Source organism: Abramis brama, assembly GCF_963993115.1.
Source record: "Abramis brama genome assembly, chromosome: 21".
Lineage (NCBI taxonomy): Eukaryota > Metazoa > Chordata > Actinopteri > Cypriniformes > Leuciscidae > Abramis > Abramis brama.
In genome coordinates this window covers 7326457-7340907 of record NC_139983.1, presented here as the reverse complement: position 1 = coordinate 7340907, position 14451 = coordinate 7326457, and the positions used below count along the sequence as shown (strand labels likewise).

The window sequence follows — 14451 nt, the reverse complement described above, 5'->3', positions numbered from 1 at the left end:
GAGTCTCCGCATGAAAGACCCACAACTGGCTATCAAATACATTTCTCTCCGATACAGTAGGAAACTAAATTAAATTGAATGTGGAGGATTTTAGCTGTTTCAAGATGATTGACAGGGATGTTTAAACGGTGACAGGATGCAACATGCAATTATGACAAAGTAGTATGTCCCAGAGCTTGCCTAACTCTTCTCCTACACACTCAAAAGTATGTACTTTTTCTTCACAAAAACAATACATACTTTTATGGTGTAGTATAAGCAGGAAAATTTGGATGTAGCACTGGTCTACTCTGACTAATTAATTAAGACAGTCTCTTGCCGCCACCTACTTGTGTAATAATTCAACCTGCACTGGAAGTCCCCACACACTGGTAAACCATTTTAGCCACACAGCATGTATTTTTTGAGAGCCGTCTTTGATTAGCTGTGCCTCATCGGGCACAACCATTGTGCTGACACCTATAATGAGCCTATAGATAGATATATGAATGTTTAAATATACAGAACAGGTTCAAAAGTCTTAGGCATGTTATATTCATTTAGTTATGTATTCCCCTGGTTTCACAGACAAGGCTTAAGCCTAGTCCTAGACTAAGCTACTGAAAGAGATGCTTCCAGAGGTCATAGATCCTCTTTTTAATATCATTAATTTATCTTTGTCATTAGGATATGTACCAAAAACTTTTAAGCTGGCTAACCGCTTGTTAAAAAAACACAACTCGATCCTACAGAATTAGTCAATTACAGGCCGATCTCGAATCTACCTTTTCTGTCAAAGATACTAGAAAAGGCATCATCTTCACAACTATGTTCCTTTTTAGAAAGAAATTATATCTGTGAGGATTTTCAATCAGGATTTAGACCGTACCAGCTCTCATTAGAGTCACAAATGATTTGATCTTATCATCCGATCGTGGTTGTATCTCTCTATTAGTGTTACTCGATCTTAGTGCTGCATTTGACACTATCGACCACAACATTCTTTTAAATAGACTCGAAAAGTATTTTGGCATTAGTGGAATTGCATTAGCATGGTTTAAATCATACTTATCTGACCGTTATCAGTTTGTAGCAGTAAATGAAGAGATGTCTTATCGATCACAAGTTGAGTACTGCGTACCACAAGGCTCAGTACTAGGACCAAATCTCCTAGTACTAGGAGTTCACTCTGTACATGCTACCCTTGGGAGATATCATTAGGAAGCATGGCATTAGTTTTCACTGTTATGCTGATGATATGCTCTATATTTCTTCACACCCTGACGAAACTTACCAATTCACAAAATTAACGGAATGCATAGCTGATATAAAAAAAAAAACTGGATGGCTAACAACTTCCTACTACTTAATTCTGAAAAAAACAACAGATTCTAATTACTGGACAAAAAACTTCCTCACGTAATAACCTAGAATACTGTCTAACACTTGATGGCTGCTCTGTTAAGTCTTTGTCGTCGGTAAGGAACCTGGGTGTGTTCTTGTTGATAATACCTAGATTAAATCTAAATTGACTGCTGGCGGTAGATCCTTTTCCTATTTAGCACCAAAACTTTGGAACAATCCTCCTAACATTGTCCGGGAAGCAGACACACTCTGTTAGTTCAAATCTAGACTAAAAACACTTCTCTTTGGCCTAGCATACACATAACACATTATAGACTTCTATAATTCAATGTTAGGCTACATAGATTAGGTCAGCCGGAACCGGGAACACTCCCCATAAATCCTGATGTACTTGTTACATCATAGGAAGGATGGCGTCTACGCTAATATTAGTGGAAAGCAAATAAGAAGAACCCGTCAAAGTCTAGAACTCTTGATTAGTTTGATTCCATAATAACCCAATGGATGAATTGCAAAGCAAGTGCATATTTATTATCTGGAGGTCAGGCTACATGAATAATCAAGGTACTGTATGCAAAGTGGCGCAAAGGATCGCTGGGTCCTACAACCTTGGTGAAAACTTGCTGGGACCCGAGGGGTATATATGCCTCTTGCAAAGGCTTCAGCAGATACCATTGGGGAACAGGCTTTGACCCCATAGGTGATATCTTTTCCCTTCAAGGTTTAGTCATAGAACATCATTGGAACAGAACAATACATCCACACAGAGCAAACTTGAACTAATATAAACTTATAATTATGATTAATTTTCACACCGAGCAAACTTGAACTAATATAAATTTCTTCTTAAGATTAATTTTCACACTTTTATCACATAGTGACCAGTGGTGTTGTAAATACCTAAAGAGTTACATATACCTAGTAAGCATACATGTAAGTGGCTACATGTGGTGTGAAAGAACTTCAAGACCCTAGGCATAGTTGTCTATAAAAATCTCATACAGCAATCATGGGAACAGCAACATGAAAACAAATAAGAAGAACCTGTCAAAGTCTAGAACTCTTGATTAGTTTGATTCCATAATAACCCAATGGATGAATTGCAAAGCAAGTGCATATGTATTATCTGGAGGGCAGGCTACACGAATAAACAAGGTATGCAAAGTGGAGCAATGGATCGCTGGGTCCTACAACCTTGGTGAAAACTTGCTGGGACCCGAGAAGTATATATGCTTCTTGCAAAGACTTCAGCAGAGACCATTGGGGAACAGGCTTTGGCTGCATAGGTGATATCTTTTCCCTTCAAGGTTTAGTCACAGAACATCACTGGAACAGAACAATACATCCACACAGAGCAAACTTGAACTAATATAAATTTCTTCTTACGATTAATTTTCACACTTTTATCATATAGTGACCAGTGGTGTTGTAAATACCTAAAGAGTTACATATGCTAAGTAAGAAAACATGTATGTGACTACATGTGGTGTCATAGAACTTCAAGACCCTTGGCATAGTTGTCTATAAAAATATCATACAGTAATCATGAGAACAGCAACATGAAAACAAATAAGAAGAACCCGTCAAAGTCTAGAACTCTTGATTAGTTTGATTCCATAATAACCCAATGGATCAATTGCAAAGCAAGTGCATCTTTATTATATTGAGGGAAGGCTACACGAATAAACAAGGTATACCTTCCCCAGCAAAATCCCCAGTGTTAAATTAACACTCCTCGGTGTACATATAAGTCCAACTACAGAGTGTTAAAAATTAACACTGAAGCAGTGTTGAAGTTAATGAGCTAATTAAGTGATTAATTAAGTGATGATTGGCCATTAGTGGTGACACCTAATGTTAATAAGCAGAATCATTGAAGGAAAGAGAAACACAAGAACTACAACTGACTTCGAGCCTTTACACATTATTGCACTTATTATTACCAGTGTGACTTTATTTCTGTCATACATCTACAAAAGTTATTGAGATTCAACAAGAAGTTTAGACGGTAATGTTTTATGGAATTTTTCGTTTCAAGTCACCATTACCAGTAATGGCCAATCATCACTTAATTAATCACTTAATTATCTCATTAACTTCAAAACTGCTTCAGTGTTAATTTTTAACACCCTGTAGTTGGACCTATATTAGGGCTGGGCGATATATCGCATCACATTGTTAGGCGCATCTCGTCAGTAAAGCCGGTTCCTTGATTAGTAGTAAATCTCCATCACCTGCTTTCAGATGGAGCGGCATTTACTACAAAGAGCCGTAGTTCACTGACAAGCTGAGCCATATCGCATTAATATCGCGGACGTATCGCCAGCGATAATTAATGCGATATGGCTCAGCTTGTCAGTTAACTACGGCTCTTTGTACACAGCAAAAACTCCAGTGTTAAATTAACACTCCTGGGAGTGTATATGAGTCCACACTCAAGAGTGTTGAAGTTATTGAGATAATTAAGTGATTAATTGAGTGATGATTGAGCATTATTGAAGACACCTGATGTTAACAAGCAGAATCACTGAAGGAGAAAATCTCAAATTGTAAGCCACCATTATGGCGATCATTGTTTGCTTTAGTTGGGCTCTTGACCCTTATACAGTACCTTAAGAACTTAAATATACAAGCTTGATAAAAAATGATCATTCTAGAAGAAAATTTCAGATGGCACTTAGAGGCTTTTGCATCTGAACTCTTCATATATAACCCTCGGGTCCCAGCAAGTTTTCACCAAGGTGGTAGGACCCAGCGATCCATTTCGCCCCTTTTTCATACATTGTTTATTTGTGTAGCCTGCCCTCCAGATAATAAATATGCACTTGCTTTGCAATTCATCCATTGGGTTATTATGGAATCAAACTAATCAAGAGTTCTAGACGGGTGCTTCTTATTTGTTTTCATGTTCAAACAAGGTATGCAAAGTGGTGCAATGGATCGCTGGGTCCTACCACCTTGGTGAAAACTTGCTTGGACCCGAGGGGTATATATGCCTCCAGCAAAGGCTTTAGCAGATATCTTTGGGGAATAGGCTTTGACCCCATAGGTGATATCTTTTCCCTTCAAGGTTTAGTCATAGAACATCACTGGAACAGGACAATACATCCACACAGAGCAAATTTGAACTAATATAAACTTCTTCTTACGATTAATTTTCACACTTTTCTCATATAGTGACCAGTAGTGTTGTAAATACCTAAAGAGTTACATATGCCAAGTAAGAAAACATATAAGTGGCTACATGTGGTGTGATAGAACTTCAAGACCCTAGGCATAGTTGTCTATAAAAATCTCATACAGCAATCATGAGAACAGCAACATGAAAACAAATAAGAAGAACCCGTCTAGAACTCTTGATTAGTTTGATTCCATAATAACCCAATGGATGAATTGTAAAGCAAGTGCATATTTATTATCTGGAGGGCAGGCTACACGAATAAAGGTATGCAAAGTGGCGCAATGGATCGCTGGGTCCTACAACCTTGGTGAAAACTTGCTGGGACCCGAGGGGTATATATGTCTCTTGCAAAGGCTTCAGCAGAGACCATTGAGGAACAGGCTTTGACCCCATAGGTGATTTCTTTTCCCTTCAAGGTTTAGTCATGGAACATCACTGGAACAGAACAATACATCCACACAGAGCAAACTTGAACTAATATAAACTTCTTCTTATGATTAATTTTCACACTTTTATCATATAGTGACCAGTGGTGTTGTAAATACCTAAAGAGTTACATATACCAAGTAAGCATACATGTAAGTGGCTATATGTGGTGTGATAGAACTTCAAGACCCTAGGCATAGTGAGGGTAGCCACCACCTGTGGTAGGGTACTCAAACCCGCCGTGTCCCGTCCAGAACCCACACATGCAGGTCCACAGATCGGGACGTGGGTGCCAGAGGGTGCCCCGTCTCTGAGAAAGGAGGTCCTTCCTTAGAGGGATTGGCCATGGAGGGGCTGTCACGAGGAGCACCAGTTCGGAGAACCAAGTCCGGGTTGGCAGATGAGGCACAACCAGAAGGACCTGCTCCTCGTCCTCCCTTATTTTTGCACAGGACCTGTGCAAGAAGGCACACTGAAATCAGCTGAATCGTCTGGGGATGGAGTCTCCATTCCCCGGGATGTGGCCGAAATCGAAATCGCATAGCTGAGCGAGCCAGCGGGACAGATTGGGAAGCTCTAGCCAGGCTCCCAAAAACTGAACCAGCGGGGTCATGCAAACCCCAGACATACCCACGATGGGGCAGCGAAGCGGAATGACCGGCCCAGACGTGGGAGGCGGAGCGTCCTGACAGAGGAGGCCAGGGAAGGATGAGCATCCCGCGACGACCTCCTCTGGCAGGGGTCTGGCGACAGAGGGGGACGAGAGTGGCGAGGCGGAGCGTCATATGAGATCGCTGGATAATAAGGATAAACCAAGTCATTGGAAAGCCAAGTTCTAAATGTCAAAATCTCCTCTTGATGTAGCCTATTTTTATTCATATTGTATTAATTCCTAAATCACTTATCTAATCATGTTAATCCATGTATCATTCGTTCGTTCGTTTTTTCATTTAATGCTGAAAGTAGAAAAAAAGAGAAAATGTTGCCTACTTTAGGCTAAAAATATGATCTCTAATTTGTTTATTTCTTTGCTCTCAATGCCTGTCATTACGCTGTCCAAGGTGCTATCTGAGGAGAAAAGATTGTATTAACTTTTATTTTGTTTTCGGGTTGTGATTGTAAGTTTTGGTAGTGGTGGATAGAATGTGTTAATAAATAGACTATTTTTACAACAAAAATGAAACATCACTGAGCTTACTTAAGCTGGACTGTGATGCTATTTTCTTCTGGAAACATTATTCATTAATTCATTATTATCATTATTTTCCTGTTATCTCTTTAAAGCTGCTTTGAAACAATCTGTATTGTAAAAAGCGCTATATAAATAAAGGTGACTTGACTTGACTTGACATATTAGGTAATTAATTAGATTTTGTATTACCTGTACGTTTGATCACACTATTTTATGTCATCGTAATAAATTATCAGCAAGGAACGTGAAATGTAATGCTATATTAGCCTGCTACTGATATGTGACTATTTGTCAAATAATTTGGTGGGTTAATGCAGCGCAGTTTTACACGTTTGAAACAATCGTTTGACTATACTAAAAGTAAATTTGAATGAAACCTACAGTATTTGCAAGTATGGCTAAATAATTTTAAACACATACTGTATTTAATTTCACTGCCATAGACTGTCACCAGATTTGATAAAAAGCTTTACTGAAGTACAAACAAAGTGTGTACAATAAATAATATATATTTGCTTACCTGTCATGTTTGCTCACATGCGAGAGCGGAGTCGTCAAGCCCAAGTTTGTCGCAAAGCTCTTTCCATCTCGAAAACGCCACGCGGATATTGATCCTTTTGTTTCTCTGTTTTTCCCTAAGCCTGCTTGCCTCAGTTGATCTACGTTTAGGTTTTTTGGAATTTCTGTACTCGTCAATTAATAATCGTTATTCGTGAACCATGATGATTGAACGACACAAAAGTGGAAACCAAGGATAGCGCCAATATTACGTCATTGATAGGCGACAATGACAAGGGACGAGCCATTATTTAAAACTGGAATTTCTCTGGATTTACAAATCCTAGGGAACTTTTGGGATAATGTAAGTTCACAACTGCATGAAATATATCACACTATGAAAGTGTTTTTTGAATATTTCATTACAAAAATCTTACATATTGTAACTTTAAGAGTGAAATATGAGTTAACATTGTTAAATATAAAAAAGATAATAAAGTAATTGCAGTTGCATTACATACAATATTTTAATATTTGTCTTTATTTTTTTAAAGGGGGGTGTGGGGGGGCCTCCGATTGTTTCTTTGAAAAGGGCCTCTGAATTGCAAAGGCTGCCTCTGCAGTCTCCGTCTGTGGTCTCCCAGTGGCTTACATTATTGACAGTTCAGTGAAAAGTGATGAATTTAAATTACACCCAAACATAATAGATAATAGATCTATGCGTTCATCTTTGAAATGTAAGACATTATTTTTGTCTCACATTTCATAACGAACTCAAGACAAGCTGAGTGCTCAGTGCTCACTGCCAGTTCTTTTTCGTAAATTGAGATATATGCAAAGGATTGCAGGTGATTTAAAATGAGCATCCTTCAAAATGAGCTGAATAAAGGACATGAAACAAAGGCTGCCTTCCAAGGATCCTTCAAATTAAGATGTCCTTGATGAGAGTTGTAGCCCTGCTGGAAAACAATAAACACAAGTTTGCGAAAAATATTGTTTATGTGTGTTTTTCAAGCCATCTCTGGGTATTATTTTTTATAACAATAAAGTATATGAAAAATGCAGTGCTGATTGACAATAATACAGTGTTCATTGCCTTTATTACAGTATAGAAACTATAAAATAGCCTATATTTTCTTTATATATAAAAAAAAAAATGTACATTATAAAATCCATGATGACTTATGCACACGTTTGTAGTAAATAAACCAATCATAAAATTAGGGAAATTTAGGGGAAAAAAATATTAGAATACAAATTATAGAATATTGTTTAGCAGTGTTTTTGATTTTTTTAGCCAAAAAGAAACGTGTTATGTAAATGCCTGGGATGAACAAATAGTTAGCTATCTTAGTATCTGGTAATCGAGTTAATTATACACCAGATACTACAAATGCAGTAAAAACAGGCAAGTCCTGCTCCAGCAGAGCAAGAATGTTTAGCCACCTTTATAGGTCTGCTGTCATTCTTCTCTAGCAATGGCTTTATGCGTAAGCGCTCCTCCAGTACAGTTGGTGGCAGTAAAACGCCTAACGATGGTTTAGCGAATATAGAATTATACAAAGAAGAGGAAGAGCGGCAGAATGAACGCGTGGTGTATTTGTTATTGAAGTTTGTCCACCACTGAATTTTGAAGAACAGAAATGTGCGAAACTCCTGTAACTTCATCAGTGTCAAAGGTAATATTGCGCAGACATGCGTTCATCCTCCCATAGTTGCTGAATTAATCACATTTGTTGAGGATAGTTATACATTCATGATATATACACTCATAATAATAAAATAAAATAACAATCATACATCCAGGCTAATAGATTATGTTTTTCAGGGATGTTTTGTTTTTAAGTCGACCTCTAAAAAGAGAAAGAGACATGTCGGAGTTGGTGAGTAATGATAATCATTATTAATTACCACCTTTACAAAAACAAATCGATTCATCCTGTCACCTGACAAATACTTATCGCCATTACCATCATTTTGTTTCGTTTTTTATTCCATTTAGGTGGATATTTGGTGGATGGTAGTGACGATAACGGAAGCGATCGCTTTAGGATCTGTCAGAAATTATGGGAAACGGTTCAAATGAACACAGAGGTATATATTTCCTCATCTGCGTTTGCAAACGCTTGAATTGTCTCAGTCAATAATTTATCTATTTTTGTTTCTTAATAAATATATAGATTTTTTTAATTTATTTTTTTATACAGGAAATACAAGATCAGTTGAATAAACATGTACTTGACAGTCTTGTCGAGTTTATTAAAAAGCATGACCTCGGCAACTCATCTGATGTCTGGAGACAGAGAACCAGTGAAATCCCCACAGCCGCTCTAATGCTGGGTATGGTCTTATTCTTATCCTTATATTAAACTTTCTAAATCATTAGACTAGAAATGTTCCTTTATTTGAACAACTTCGATTTTATCTAATATTTGAAGATTGTTTCAGAAAGTAAAGTACATGCATGAAAGCATGTATGTATTTGTTTTTATAAATATACTAATATTTAATATGTTATGTCATGTACACCCTTCCCTTGTCTAATTTTAACGTTATTTAATGAGATGTTGTTTGTATTCTGTTCTTGCATTTCTTTAATAAAAAAGGTGGTCAGACTGAAGTATTGTGCATGGCCGCATGCACATATACAGTAAGCTTGTGTGCTCCCCTTATGCCTGTTACAAATTGTACGATTTTGGGCTTTCCCAGACAAAATATGACCAATCGTGGCGATTTCTGTGGTCATGGCTCCCTTACTGTAAACATGGCTACGGCAAACAGTGGTCCTACGGCGTACAGTGAGAGAGGTTCAAAGACAGTCTCTTGTAACCAAAGATAGCCTGGGACAGTGTCAGAACTTTAGATCACTTTAGCATGATCATCTCACTGTGTTTGCTGCTACGACCTACGTCTACTGACTAGCCATTAAAAATGCATGACCCCGTCCATATTCTCTTCCTTCTCTTTTTTTCAGCATACATAAAAACCACAGTTGCCAAAGTTCATCTTGCTCTATTTGTTCACCACTAGCGCATGCTGATGAGGTTTTATTCTTCTATACTAACTTGCGTCGCAGCCTACGACATCTACAGTCTACATACATGTCGTATCCAAGTGTATTAGATCCATGTCGTACAGTGCGATTTGTAATGATCTTATAAGATTGCCAAAATCGCACAGTCTGTAGCAGGCATTAAAGTCGCATTGAAACGAAAGTTGCCATAGTCTTTTCTTCCCTATTGTGATGTATATCTGAGTGAAACGGCTTTTTGAACAAGAAAAAAATGTAGGGCAGGACTTGATTTTGTCCATTGAGAATTGATTGGATCGTTGTATGGTTGTGGTTTGCTATTGCTGTGATGTCATGTGAGTGACAGGTTGTCATTAGAGAAAATATGTCACTGCATGAGGGAGGGGAAGTTATTTTGATTGAAGATTACGAGGACACGTGATTTTTAAAAAACAATTATGTGCACGGATAAATCATTTTTAATAAATACGGCAATATTCCTTGAAAAAAAAATAATAATTTTGATTTCATGATGACTTTAATATCATGAAATCCATCCAAATAATATGACAGCCTTTTTTTTGTTTCATCTGACCAGATTAATGTTTGGAAACCGAGGTTTGTGTGTTCAGATCTCGGGTCTCCAATCCTGCTCCTGGAGAGCTAGGCTCTTTCTCAATTCTAAGAATATAAAGAACGGACTTGCGATCTCGTGGTACTCTGGCTACCTTGAAAGAACAAACACTGAAGTTTTTTGCCCCATAGCCCCACTCCTAGTTCCACCTATTTTAGGGCTTAGTTAAACCTTTTATTGTCTTCTAGGGGTAAATGTGCCGGATCATGCCATGACATTTCGAAGTCTGTGTCATCTCCTTCAGGATTCTGTCACCCCGTTTGTGGTGTCTGTTCATGCCAAAGAATGTGCAGGTATGTATAAAACTATACACTATTAAATATAGCTGAACAAGTACATATGCACTACCTTTTAATAAAAGCTGAGGTTTTCAAACATGCAAAGTGTTGATTACAGGACTCAATTTGGGTCTTTGCAGCAGTTTTTTCTTTTTTCTCCACATCATTTAAAAAAAATGTTATATATATTCTGAAACAGAGATGGATGTTTGTCTCACTTTACACATAAAAAAAATCACTTACTGTATAAGATCATCCTTGAGTTCTGGGACCTAATGCAAAAAATCTTGCTTAGATTTCATCCTGAAGTATGCTTAAACACAAAAGGCAGCATGTAGAATCAATTTCAGATTTATTCAAATGCATTTACATCAGTAACTATGCACATATTGCTTCATATAAATCTCAAATTGAGCAGACAAGCTTTATTCTCCACCCGTCTACTCAAAATAAGCATATATTGAGCTCACAATGATTATGCATAGCCTAATCTGCAAAAAAAAATGCATTTGCATGATGTCCTCAAGGCTTGATAACACCAGGTTTAACAATAATCCTGCAGTTTTGTCATTTTTTTTGACAGCTGTGAAGCACTTGATTCAGAAGCTTCTAGAGCAGCTGATGGGAAAAGGAGTGTCTGTGGATGAAGAACAGGAGGATGAAACTGCTTTACTGCAAAGGACACAGTGTACTATTAGTGCTCTGTGTCAGTGGTACAAGACTGTTAGCAAGGTAGGAGAAGACAAGAGAAGATAAACTGCTTAACTACAATAAAAAGATGTTTATATTCTGAAAGAAAAGATTTAGCAGCGCTACTTGCTGAAAAGGCCTCATTCCATTGTGAAGTAAACCCTGAAATTATGCTCTTTGGTTTAGTTTGGTTTCTTTTGTGGATTATTGTATGTGTATATTATTATCAAAATTATGAAGTACTGTATGTGATTATAGCAGCAATATTAGAATGCTAAAATTTGTAAATGAAAAGTTTGGTAAATTCTAATAGAAGTTTGAAAGAGATTCTGTCCTGTTATTTACTGAACTTTGTACTTTAAACATTCAGAACAATTGGTCTTTTGCAGAAATACCCGCAAGTTTCTCCGCAAAGGAAAGAAAACTTGAAAAATAATGACTTGCCTCAGAGTTTGCCTGTTGTTGTGATCTTCAAAGACTTTGAGGCATTCAACTCTCAAGTTTTACAGGATTTTATCCTTATCTGCAGGTGGGATTTGTCTAGTGAAATGTAGTATGTGATGGAAGAATATTGTTACAGTGCTTGCAAGTTTTTTTTAAAAATTCTTTACATTCTCTGTATATGGACATGAGGGGCGCATCATGATGTATCATAAGTAAACTGCTTCAATTATCTGGTTTTGAAAAGCTGGACAATTACATTTTTTAAAATATTGAAATGCATTTTGACTGTTTACAGCCCAAGTCAGTGTATACATATGCACTCTGTCGTGTTGACGGTGTTGGTTGAAAATTTACCATTGAGATCGGATGACAAAAATCTATGGCCACAGCAAAACTCAGCATTGTGTTTCATTTAAACAGAACCTAAACCTAAAATACCTGAGATTAAAATTTTAAGACAACTGTCTTTTTCCTGCCTTGAAAGCACTATTATTTGCAGGAAATATTGTACATTAAATTGAAAAGCTGTTGTAAATGGTCGTGATCTGAGAAACCCTAATCTTTTTTTTTACCTTACTAACAGTCGATACACCCAGGAGCTTCCATTCATCTTTATTTTTGGCATTGCCACATCTCCCAGTGCTATCCAGCACAGGCTTCCCCACTCTGTGTCATCTCTGCTCTGTATTGAGGTCTTTCAGTCTCTCTCATGTACTCAGCATTTAGCTTCTGTTTTTGAGAAGGTAAATAACCATTATGTTTCGTGATGCAAGTTAACATTTTAGTACTTCAATAATTTCCTCTTTTTGTTCTTCTGATTTCATTATTTGTTTGTCTTTCATAGCTGATTCTGAACTCCCAGTTTCCATTCAAGCTCAGCAGTAGGGTGATTCAGGTGCTGGTCGGCATCTTCCTCTACCATGACTTCTCGGTTCAAAATTTTGTTAAGGGCCTAAAGGTGAGCTGTCAAATATAGTGCCATGCTTGTTTCTTTCAAATGTCATTGTGATGGCATGTGTAAGGTTTCTTTGTTGATCATGTGTTGCAATGCACGTTATTGAAAAACAAATATCGGTGACTGTAGTGTTATTTGGCCTTTGTTGTATTCTGCCTTTTCGAGCACACTACTTTCACTATTAAAGGGCTGCGCATGTCACACCAAATATATTTGTCGGATACTAGGTGGTGCCGTAATAAGTACATTTGTGTTTTTAGTTAATAACTAACCCAAGTCTTTGGTCCAATTCACAAAAAATTGGCATGCATCATCCCAAGATCCTCATGATTTTATTAAAATGTGTTTTGAAGATATATGTCAATTAAATGCTCTGGCGTCTCATTTATAAACGCGACACGAAACAGGCCTAGAAACGTGCGTACGCCACTTCCCAGGCAAAGGTTGTGAGCTATTAAAAACAAACTTGACGGGAGAATGCGCGCACCTGTGCGTAAACTCAGACATGCGTACGCATATTTTGGAGACAAAGCAGTTTGGCGACACCGATGGTGAGCTGAAGGACTGACGGCAGATTAAGGAAAACCACTTTAAATCCTCATAATGAGTCCTTATCATAAATGCAATAACAGTTTAAATAAATAAAAGAATGATTTAAACTTTTTAAAATCTGATATACACATTTAGATTAGATATGCCATTCTCATTAATGGAGTTAAGGACTTAAAGTTGTGGTCAGAATTAATGGCACCCCTTGTAAATATGATAAAAAAATGGCTGTAAAAAATAAATCTGCATTGTTTATCCTTTTGATCTTTCATTCAAAAAATCACAAAAATCTAACCTTTCATTGAAGTAAAAGAATTGAAAGTGGGGGGTAAATCACATTATGAAATAAATGCTTTTCTCCAAAACACGCTGGCCATAATTATTCGCTCCCTGTTCTTAAATACTTTTTGCAACCTCCTTTTGCCAGGATAACAGTTTTCTTCAATAATGCCTGATGAGTTTGGAGAATAACTGACAAGAGATCAGAGACCATTCCTCCATACAGAATCTCTCCAGATCCTTCAGATTCACAAGTTCATGTTGGTGCTTCTTCTGTTCAGTTCACCCCACTCATTTTCTATAGGGTTCAGTTTAGGGGACTGGGACGGTCATGGCAGAAGTTTCATTTTGTGCTCAGTTACCCATTGTTGTGTTGATTTTGATGTTCGTTTTGTACCGAATCGGTTCGTTTTGTATTTGCTAGAATCCATAATATCATGTGTCTGAACAAGGACATCATGTCCAGGACCTCCAGCAAAATAACAGGCCCACAACAAATAAGATCCAGCAGTATATTTAATCGTAGACAAGGGGTACTCTTCATCCCTGTTTGCACCAAACACATCTGGTGGGTTTGCTGCCAAAAAGCCCTTTTTTTGTTTCATCTGACCATAGAATCCGGTCCCTTTTAAAAGTTCCAGTCATGTCTGACGACTGAATAAGCTGGAGTTTATTTTTGGAGGAGCGAGGAGGATTTTTCTTGAAACCCTCCCAAACAACATGTAGAGGTTGTTTAATACATATTTTTAGGCTTTCTGACCCCCAAGACTCAAGTAATCTCTGCAGTTCTCCATCTGTGATCCTTGGAGAGTCTTTGGCCTCTCTAACTCTCCTCCTCACCGTGCATTAAGACAATATAGACACACGTCCTCTTCCTGCAGATTCGTAACATCTTTAGTTGATTATAACTTCTTAATTATTGCCCTAATGGTCAAAATGGGGATTTTCAATTCTTTAGCTATTTTCTTACA

General features: G+C 37.5%; 1 protein-coding gene across 1 annotated transcript in view; it reads left to right on the top strand.

Annotated features, from left to right (window-relative positions):
- The first annotated feature begins 8180 nt into the window (after nt 1-8180).
- Nucleotides 8181-14451, top strand: part of orc3 (origin recognition complex, subunit 3) — a 28645-nt gene continuing 22374 nt past the window's right edge. Inside the window, exons 1-9 of the mRNA XM_084096254.1 lie at nt 8181-8320; nt 8470-8524; nt 8644-8735; nt 8849-8981; nt 10474-10578; nt 11147-11295; nt 11643-11782; nt 12281-12440; nt 12542-12655. Coding sequence (XP_083952380.1) covers nt 8285-8320; nt 8470-8524; nt 8644-8735; nt 8849-8981; nt 10474-10578; nt 11147-11295; nt 11643-11782; nt 12281-12440; nt 12542-12655 — 984 coding nt within the window. The 5' untranslated portion in view covers nt 8181-8284. The remainder of the gene's footprint in view (nt 8321-8469; nt 8525-8643; nt 8736-8848; nt 8982-10473; nt 10579-11146; nt 11296-11642; nt 11783-12280; nt 12441-12541; nt 12656-14451) is intronic.